The sequence below is a fragment of the Dasypus novemcinctus genome, chromosome 14 (genome assembly GCF_030445035.2).
Source record: "Dasypus novemcinctus isolate mDasNov1 chromosome 14, mDasNov1.1.hap2, whole genome shotgun sequence".
NCBI lineage: Eukaryota > Metazoa > Chordata > Mammalia > Cingulata > Dasypodidae > Dasypus > Dasypus novemcinctus.
In genome coordinates, this window is record NC_080686.1 from 87,639,903 (window position 1) to 87,650,657 (window position 10,755).

Here is a 10,755-nt window from a genome sequence, read left to right on the forward strand (position 1 = left end):
TTCACCTCTAAATACTTCAGCATGTAGCTCCTAAGAATATGAACATTCTTCTTTAAAACTGCAATGCCATTATCACTCATAAGAAAGCTAACAATGAGTGCCCAATCCTAACATATTCTGACACTTACATCCTAGTCATTTCTCTACTTATAAAAAGGAGATGCTACTGTTCCCAAAATATCTTTTACGGCAGTTTCTTTTTTCAAAACAGGGTCCAGTCAAGGTTCACATGTGGTTTTGGTTATTAATGTCTCTTTGGTCTGTTTTATTTTAGAACAGTCCCCCACCATTTCTTTCCCAGGACACTAACTATTTGATGAGATTAGGCTCGACTTGCCTGGTGGTTTTCTAACAACGTTTCTTGCCTTATTCCTCCATCCTCTGGATATGCAGTAAGCTGGAAATTAGGCACAATAGCTTTATCAGGTTCGGGTTAAACATTTTTGGCAAGAATACTTCCTCTCTGGTACTGTTTATTGCATAATGAATCATGTCAGGAAGCACTTTTAGTGATGCTGGATTACGTCAGTGATCACGAGACCTCTTTACAATGAAGGTATATTTTCCTCTTCACAATTAGCAAGAAACCTGTGGGGCGACACTTTGGCACTATGAGAAACTCCTGTTCTGCCTGCACCTTTCACCTAGTGGTTTTAGACAGCACAGGTGATCTTGGTTAATTTAATTATCACATTGGGATTGCAAAATGATTTTTCTAATCTTTCCATCCTTCTTCCTTTTTTCCTTCTTTCTTTCCTTCCTTCACTCCATCCTGCCTCCCTCCCTTCCTTCTATCTATCTGTCTAATCTATATCTATCATCTGCCATTTCCATCACTCTTTCTTCCATTTATTTGGTTGGTACTCATTGGTTAAGAAAAGCATTACCTCATCAAGTAAAAATAAATTTCAGTCACCCCCACCCAAAAAAGAAAACAAGGTAAATGCTTACTTTTTTCCCTTGATTGCCAAGTTTTCAAATCAAAGACTGGTTAAAGAGTCACTTCCTGTGGTGACAAATAAGATTTTTCCTTTTTTTTTTTTTGGTATCACTATCGACCCATGGATTTTTAAAAATACAGTTTCTAGCTCTTTCCATTGAAAGGACCTAGAAGTAAGATCACCCCAGTAGCAAAGAATACAACTAGCACCCAGTTCCTGATTTCTTAATACTATTTCCCACTGGAAAAAATAACCATAATTGGGGAGCAGATGTGGCTCAAGCAGTTGAGCACCTGCTTCCCACATGGGAGGTCCAGGTTCAGTTCCAGATGCCTCCTAAAAACAAAACAAAACAAAGAAACAAATGTGAAAGCCATCTCAGGGGAGTTGATGTGGCTCAATGGTTGAGCTCTGGCTTCTCACATATGAGGTCCTGGGTTCAATCTCCAGTTCCGGTACCTGAAAACAAAACAAAACAGAAGTCTTTATAGACATGTCTTATTCCAGGTCTAAGTCAGAGAAAATACAACATAAGTCTGGGACATCTCATTATGACAAATAGGACAAGCTGAGCATCCAAAAGAATAACTATGGTTGTTGGGGTTTTTTCCCGACTTCTGGGCTATTTCCTCAATTCAGCTACACAGAAGTGGAATTCCGAGGTCCAGAGTATGACTACATGAGATTTTACACATAATCCTTTTCCTAAAGTATTTTGCCATGTGCATTCCCATGACTCATGTATAAGAATGCCTCATTGCATACAGTGAGGGTTGTGTTTTAATAAGCGATAATTATTGCCGACGAAAGCGTGTCTGCTGTGCACACAATCACTTCATAGCTTCACCAGGCACCTACATGTAAAGTTTGAAACCCATAAATAACATATGCAGTACAACAAATCTGGAATTGTTTGTGCCCTGCCCTGTCATTTCCTTCCATCCCTAGATGGCATTTGGTTGATAGACTCTGAAAATCTTGATTATTTTTTCTAGCTCTGATGTAAAATTATGTTTGGAGGCTACTATTAGCCTAAAACCTCCACTGTGTTAGGCTGAAAACTGATGATGAAAGGAGCCCTGGACGCCCCCGGGTGGAGAGATTCGGGCTTAGGAGCCGCAGTCCTCAGAGGACGCAGTCCCCACCATTCCTTCTGCAGCTCTCCTGACTCCCAGCAAACCTTGGCCACCCCTCGGGCAGGTGGTGACAGTGACGCAGGGACAAGAGTCATCATGATAACAACTGACACCGCCTATGCCTAGGCAGAATTCATGTAATATTCTTTGTAGCCCTTTTCTTTGCACTTTTTTCCTCCGGTGGAAAACTGAGTCCATGGCAGGGGATGTTTCCTATTAAGCTATTTGTTCTGGCCATGAAATAGTGTTGAAGGATAAAAACTTTTCGTTTTTTGATGACTTCTACCTACCAGGCCCTGGGCTCAGCACCATGTATTGTGCTATTTCATTTACTCCGCAAAGCAACCTTATGGGGTTCACTGTCCCCCAGGACAGTGAGACTTAAAAAGGACAAGTAACTTACCCAAGGTCACACAGCCAGCAATGGTAGATCTGTCTGCACTAAATCCTACTCAAAAGAGTTTAATATGGCAAACTCTTTTGCTGTATCACACCATGCTGTGCTGTGCTCTGCTATGCTATATTATGCTATGCTGTGGTGTATGGCACTATGCTGTGCTGTGCTGTGCTGTGCTATATAATTCTTTGACATGCGGTGCTATATTATGCAATGCTATGCTATGTTGTGCTATGCTGTGCTGTGCTGTGCTATGCTGTGCTGTTCTATTCTATGCTGTTCTATGCTATACTATTCTATGCTGTGCTTTGCTACACTGTGCTGTGCTATATTTTGCTGTCCTGTGCTATGCTGTGTTGTGCTGTACTATGTTATGCTGTGCTGTGCTATTCTGTGCTATACTCTTCTTTACTGTGCTGTGCTGGGTTGTGCTATGCTATGCTGTACTGGTCTATGCTTGCTGTGCTATACTATTCTGTGCTGTGCTATGCTATGTTGTGTTGTACTATGCTATGCTGTGCTGTGCTGTGCTATACTATTCTTTGCTGTGCTGTACTATATTGTGCTATGCTATATGTTATGCTGTACTATTCTATGCTATGCTATGTTGTACAATGCTATGCTATGCTATGCTGTACTATTTTATGCTGTTCTATTCTATGCTGTGCTATGCTATGTTGTGCTATGATATGCTGTGCTATGCTATGCTGTTTTACCATGCTATGTTGTGCTGTGCTATACTGTTTTTTTCTGTGCTGTGCTGTGCTATATCCTATGCTATCCTATGCTGTGCTATGTTTTACTGTGCTGTGCTATACACTGTTGTGTTTTGCTATACTGTGCTATGCTACACTATTCTATGCTGTGCTACGCTATGCTGTGCTATGCTATATTATGCTGTACTCTTCTATGCTGTGCTGTGCTCTTCTATCCTATGCAACACTATAATCTTCCTTGAGCTACCCTAGGCCAAAACTTAGGTGGAGGTTAAAAGCACATGCTAATGGCAACAACTATGGAGTTCCTCTAGAACATTTCATCAAAGGTATATTTATTCACTGTTAAATAAAAAGCCTACTTCTTCTGCAAAAAGGTCCCCTTAGACACATAAAGTAGCAGAGGAATGGGATTTGGCATCAGAGAGCCTGGGTGCAAATCCTGGTTTATAACACAAGTTAACGTACATCATGGAGCCTTGTTTCCTTGACTGCAAATGGGAATGAAAATAGCCTCTACTTTGCAGGGTCATCAAAAAGTTTAAATGGAATAATGCATGTATGAAGCGCCATCCAAATCATAAAGCCCTGTGGTCGAGCTTATTGTTAAGCAGTGGAGATAAGGAGGCAGCAGTGATCATTTTAGTCTGGTCCTAACTTGTTTTCCATTAATTTTTATCCTCCTTGCCAAGAATTCTGGAGCCTAGTAATTGGTTAACTTCTCTTAAACTGACCAGTGAGAAAATGGGCCTCTCTTTGAAGTGAAAAGGAATTAGATAAAACTCCTGATGTATAAATATATTGCTCAGTGGAGCTGAAGTCACCTCAGATAGATGACTGGAAATAAACCCCTTGACTGTGAATTTTGGGCTGGCTGCTTGGGTTTCTTCCAGCCACCAAGTCATGTGGGGGCTTCCTGGATTTTAGCTATGCCTTCCGTTACTCCTAGAAGTTGAACCAGAAGTAGCCTTAGAGAGCAGCTGGCCATTTGGCAGATGAGAAAACTGAGGACCAACAAGACAAGTGCCTTAAGATGTGATTATAAAGATGATTACAGAATCATCTCATGTTAGAGTTGGGAAGTGCCTTGTAAAGCTCTAGTCCAATCATCTGATATGTGGATAAATAAGTGGACAGGCAGTCTGCTATACCGGAAAGAGCATGAGCTTTGACATCATATGGACCCAGTAGGTTTGGCTTACTACCTATGTATACCTGAGAAGGTTATTTGACATCTATGGCTTCATCTCTCTATCTATAAAATGGAGATTTTCTTTGCTTTGTGCTGTGAAAGATATAGATAGATGATAGATAGATAGATAGATAGATAGATAGATAGATAGATAGATAGATAGATAGATAGATGGTAGATGTGATAGAAACAAACAAACTTGGGACAAAGTGGGCATTCAGTAAAGCATTACAATTTCAGTCACAGTTTTATTATTATTACTCTACTATTTTTTTTCAAAAGATTTATTTATTTCTCTCCCCTCCTCCCCCCCCAACCCCAGTTGTCTGTTCTCTGGGTCTATTTGCTGCATGTTCTTCTTTGTCCACTTCTGTTGTCAACGGCATGGGAATCTGTGTTTCTTTTGGTTGCATCATCTTGTGTCAGCTCTGTGTGTGTGCGGTGCCATTCCTGGGCAGGCTGCACTTTCTTTCGCACTGGGCAGCTCTCCTTACGGGGCGCACTCCTTGTGCGTGGGGCTCCCCTACGCGGGGGACACCCCTGCATGGCAGGGCACTCCTTGTGTGCATCAGCACTGTGCATGGGCCAGCTTCACACGGGTCAAGGAGGCCTGGGGTTTGAACCGCGGGCCCCCCATGTGGTAGACGGACCTAACCACTGCGCCAAGTCTGCTTCCCTTATTACTCCACTATTGATAGATGGATAGAGGAGCAACCAGAATAGACAGAAGTTTTATATTCCTTCTTTCTCACAGCTTTCAAATATTCTTGAGTGCATATATGTTCAAGTCATTGCCTATGGGACCAAGATTTCTCAAGGGGCATGAAAGACTATATAAATAGATGTTTTTTAGGAACATTTCTGAATCATAGGACATTTCATGCTCTTCTAAGTTGGGCCTGGGTTCCAGTCCAAAGAATGATGAGACTACCTATATTTGAACTTATGACTAGTAATTCAGGCAGCCCTGCTACTCCCTCTCTTCTCCTCTCCTCATCCTATCCCATGAACTCACCCCACATATACTCTACCTCTTTCTAATTTCTCCCCTGACTACACTATTATGGCTACCAGCAACCAAACCTCCTTCTTAAGAAGCCTTGACCTTTTCGGGTTGAATGGGTAAGTTCACACAAGACCATTGACTCATCAGAATCCTAGACCTGTTTACTGGAATAAGAACTCTTCCATGGCACAGAATCCAGGTAATATTCCATCTGTGTGTGATTCAGAGAAAAGCTTTTACAGCAATCCTCTTTGCTTCAACATTCTGATGATGCTCCACTCTCCTACCAGTTTTCTCTCTCTCCTATCACCTTGAATCTCAAGCCACAAAACCAAAGGAAACAGGAGGAGAGAGGATCTCTTCCACCAAGAATGTGGGTGCCAGAAGATCAGGGAGCCCTGTTTTCCTTAAACACTGTTAAATCCCCAGAGCCTAGAACTGAGCCTGGCACACAGCATGCCCTCAAAACATAGTGAGCAAAGGAACGAAAGAACAGCATGGAATGACTTTTACCTTCTGCAGGGGTCTTGGCTCATCCTTTGATAATCCAAGACTTACACAGTTGCCAAGAGCTCTGGCTTAGTGCTCTGAAGACACACATCACACAGCTTCAAATCAGAGAGCTCTTTCCTATTGAGAGGAGAATCCAGGAGCAAGAATGCTAGAATAAAAGGATAATTTAAAACAATTAGTGGGGACAACAAAAAGAATGAAGGGATGGCAGAAAAGCCATTTGTCATAGGTGAGGTCATGCCCACCAATTTCCTCTTGAGAATCCTTGACAGAGAAGGAAGAAAGCAGATTCAAAAGGGTTCAACCTGCCACTCAAGCAGTTAGTCCCCTTTCTAATTATATGAGGTTTCTATAATATTATTTCTTCAGATATTAAATTATTACAGACAAAATAGTACACATGACTGAATATGTCTATATGTGTAGAGCTCTCTCTTTTCACAAAATTCAGCAGCTGCATCTTTTCAGGGGTTTTGATATATATGTATTTTTAAAAAAGACTTCTCTGGGACCAAAAAGGCAACAATATTTCTCAAAATAAAGCTGCAGGGTAGTCAAAATACTTGCTGGCACTCCCCAACATGGTAACACTTCTTCTAGGTGGCTGGCATTCCCCAAGAGGTTTTTGTGACCTGAAACTAAAACTTCCCTTTGTTGTACAGGGCAAGGTTGAAGCTGAGTTCCACCTCGTTACAGCAGAAGAAGCTGAGAAAAACCCTGTTGGAAAAGCCCGAAAGGAGCCCGAGCCCCTGGCCAAGCCCAAGTGAGTGGACCAGTGGATGGGAGCAGTGGCCATGGGAAAGGTGCCTGGTGGCCTGCTAGCTGAGGACACAGGACTTTCCTCTAGGGCATCTCTGCGGGGGAAACTAGAAGCCAGGAGGCAGTCAGCAGGTTCCGTCTAATTTACGTAGCTTTTTGTTTCTATCATTGAAAAACATAAAAATAGTACAGTGTGTTTGGCAAATGAAGGAGGAAGGGCTTGTCTATAATCCTACCACATAGCGTTTCTAGAATAATTTCATGTAATATTCTTTTCTACTCATTTTTTCATGTGAATATGAATTTCACATGATTATTTTTCTACTCAATCTCTAATCACACCTACAAAATTGCTTTAATGTTTCACTTACTCTTTCCTGAAAAATTTTGTTTTGTTGACAGAGTTGTCATAATTGGAATTATTAATGGCTGTGGAATATTCCATAGACTTGATACCTCTTATTTGACTTGGTTTCCCCACCCTAGAATTGGATGTTCAATTTAGTGCTAACTTTTTCCCATTATTATAAAATGAAGATATTTTCCCTTTTTATGTTATTACTTTAAAATAAATTCCCAGAAGTGGAATTACTGGGAGAAAGGGTTACCCTATTCAATTTGATCCATGGCTATATAACAAAAAAAGTGAATAAATGTATAGAGATAGGAAATATGCCTACAAAACTGCCTTTTCAAATTACATTTGCCCTACCCCTCTCCAAACTCTAGGTGACTCGAGATGAGTGTCCTGCCTCTGTGTCTACACTGTATTGATCTGAGTGCTAGGAACCTAATGGGTGCTCAGTTGTCCATTCATTCACAACTAGTTAGTAAGCGCCTACTAGGTATACCAAGCACTAAAAAGGCACTTTACAGAGCGTAGAAGAAATGGAAGGCATAGCTCTGTCTGCCAAGAGCTTATTAGGGAGGAAATAACATACAGACTCCCAAAATAGTTACCAGAGCCAAGAAGACAAACATGTTAGGTTCCAGGAAAGTGGTAAGTGGAGTGGGGATTTAGAGTGAGAGGAAAAATAACAGACAGAGGTGTCCAAGGAGGCTTCTAGGACAAGACTGGGCTTGAGCTGGACATGTTGGACAGATGGAGGGAGGGCAGCCTCTACCACTCCAGTAATTAGTCCCCTTTCTAATTATATTAGGTTTCTAGACTCTTGCCTTCCTCCAGACCAACCTTTAATATGATGCAGGAATCATTATCATCCAACATGTTAGTTTCTTCTCCCATTCTCGGGCCTCTCCTACATTCATTTGACACTGTGGGTTGCCAGAAAGTGGAGTCAGAAATACTTGCTGGGGTCCCTCCGCTAACTGCGCTCTCTTGCCTCCCCTCAGCCGCCCGAACACCTCCTTCTCCTGGTTTGTGAGCCCCTTCAAGTGCCTGTACTACCTTGTCTGGAAGAATTACAAGAAGTACATCATCATCGGCTTCCTTCTCATCATCCTCATCATCTTCCTGGTCCTCTTCATCTACACCTTGCCCGGAGCCATCAGCCGGAAGATCGTCGTGGGCTCCTAGAGGAAGGTGGCGGACCCGCCCTTCCTCTCCACTAGTTCTCCTCTTCCTCGCCTGCAAACACCCAAGAGCTCCGACTGTGGGCAGGCACCGCGCTGGGTGCTCAGGGGAGCCGGTCCCTCCCATCCAAGGACAGATCACTCTTCCTGGAAAAGATGGGGAAGGAGCATGCCCCGCTCCCCGACCCCTGAGACCAGCTTTCAAACTTGTCAGCCCTAAGTCATGTTTTTGCCCCTGGGCAGCATGAAATAATAACCCCTCGAATTGACTTGAGTAAATTTTTTTGTAATGTATTTGGTTTTATTTGGAGAGGTTTAATTCTGGGTCTGGGCTTTTATTAGAAGCACTTTTTAAAATAAAATGTTATAGCAGACTGAAAACACTTTAGCACATGTCTAGATATTTAACCTGCCCCACATATCTTAACCTTGTTTAATTCTTACAGTTTATAGAACACATTCACTTATCCAGGCTGTGAAAGTGGCTTGGAGCAATCACCTAAAATACCTCATTGTTAAAATTCCCATCTAGAGAGACAAGATGTTGCTGGTTTTTCATTAAAGTCCACACTTGTAGAAGATGTTCAGCAGTAAAATGGTGAATTCTGGAAAAGTCTATTTTGATTTATGCTCTATGGCAATTTCCAAGTGGGAATTTTATGTGTTATAAGGTATATGAAATGAGTGCGTGTGTGTGTGTCTTCACTACTAGTAGGAATTCTCTTTTTACAAGCCCCACCCTGGTGCTCTTCATCTCCTAGGATGACCATCACTCACCACAGACTCCATCATGAATTTCAAGCACAAGTCAATTTCAAAGGCAGTCTTAGAAACTATATGCTATGCACCTGTCAGGTGGGGTGCCATTTCTTAAAAGTAAACCTTCTGATCTTCAAAGTAACACAGTCTAGATCTTTTCAAGTGAGGGGCTGGTTTTCTCAGCTAAAATAAGAAAACAAAGGAATATGGGGAATGTTTGGCCTTAATTCCAAGGTAGAATTTGGGGATCCTATAAATAGGAAAAATAGCAATGTTTCCTTGTGGGACTGGTTAAGTAAACTATGGTTCATTCTTACTCTGGAATAACACACAGCCAATAATGATATAGCAGAAAAATACTTGATGACTTGGAACATATACATTGAATATATTGTAAGTTATATACATATATGTTAGAAAACTGTTTGGACAGCAGGATGTAAAAAGAAAAAATATCTACATGCAGAGAAAAAAGTGTCTGGAGGAATATGCCAAAATGTTAATAGTGATTATCTGTAAGTGATAGCTTTTCCTTCTTTTTCCTATTTTCCTAAATATCCCATATAAACATGTATTATTTTCTACTGTAAAATGTGTTTAATAAATATAATCATAATGTGTTTATTCATTGAGTCAAAAATTATTTGTGTGTCTTCTATGTACTGGGCAGTGGGAATAGCAGAATGACACCTAAACTCTTAACAAAATAATGCACATTGTTTAAAGCCATAATAAAAATTAGAAAAGAAATCTAAAATCTTTCTAGGTTAAATAGAGCTCATCAATTATCTTGTGATGTCAAGGATGTTAAATTGCTGAAAAGCCTGTAGCAGAAATATTTGAAACACTTTCAGATCAGGTGGCATCATAAGGAAAGTGTGAGAAGAAGTGCTAACCAAAGATAATTTTGGAATCAGCTATGTTTGATGTTCTGTACGTAGGATATCACTTATGGTCCATCCCACATGTAAAATAAACAAACAAACAAACAAATAAAGGGGTAGGCCTGATTGTGCAGCCCTGGCTGTAAAGATGTCATGGTTTAAACATTTTAAAAAGCAGAAATCCCATTTCCCAAGAAGTTGTCATGAGTCCCCGTGTTCTTAGATAAGATGAACTTAAATTTATTCATTTGACAGCTCAGAGTTTTTCTTACAGTTTAAATTTGTGTCAGAGTGGTTTTGTTTGTGTTTTCTACAACACTGAATCTTTGCCCCTAAACAAAGCAAAACAAAATTATTGCCAGCAACAATAAAAAAAACCACAAAAATAAACAACGCACAAAATAGACTATCCATTCTACGTCTCCAGTAGTTAAAACATTTGGTAGATGTTGTTCTTTTTTCTTCATAAGATGCTTAAGATGGAAATTGGAGCAAAGACTTCACAACTGGGGCCATTTGGTATTTATTAATTCAACAGTTAATGATTGGTCTCCATCTTCATTCAAGTAAAGGCCTTGCTCTCATGGAGCATCGTTTGAAGAAGAGAAGACCTCACTCAACTAATTATACAAATAGACAATTACAAACTGATGAGTTAAACAGGAGCAAAGTACAGGGGCTCGGAGAGCATCTCATGGAGAGACCACATCCAGTCTAGCAGTCAAGGAAGGCTTCTGGGAAGTGGTGGCTAAAAGGAACTGAAGCATGAGGAAGGGAGATGAAGAGGAGGAAGGTTTGTTCCCTGGAGGTGCCTGCCAGAGAGGAAAGGGAAGTTTCCGCCCAGCCTGCATCCTTTCTCTCTGGGCAGTTCACTTCACCTCTAAGAGTCTGTTTCTTCATCAGATACAAAGAAGGTGAT

At 41.0% G+C, this 10,755-nt stretch overlaps 1 protein-coding gene across 1 annotated transcript in view; it reads left to right on the forward strand.

The window, feature by feature from the left end:
• FER1L6 (fer-1 like family member 6) overlaps positions 1–9,576 on the forward strand; it is a 155,112-nt gene extending 145,536 nt beyond the window's left edge. The window contains exons 40-41 of the mRNA XM_058275995.1: positions 6,564–6,664; positions 8,014–9,576. Of these exons, the coding sequence (XP_058131978.1) occupies positions 6,564–6,664; positions 8,014–8,197 (285 nt within the window). The 3' untranslated portion in view covers positions 8,198–9,576. The remainder of the gene's footprint in view (positions 1–6,563; positions 6,665–8,013) is intronic.
• The last annotated feature ends 1,179 nt before the right edge of the window (positions 9,577–10,755 follow it).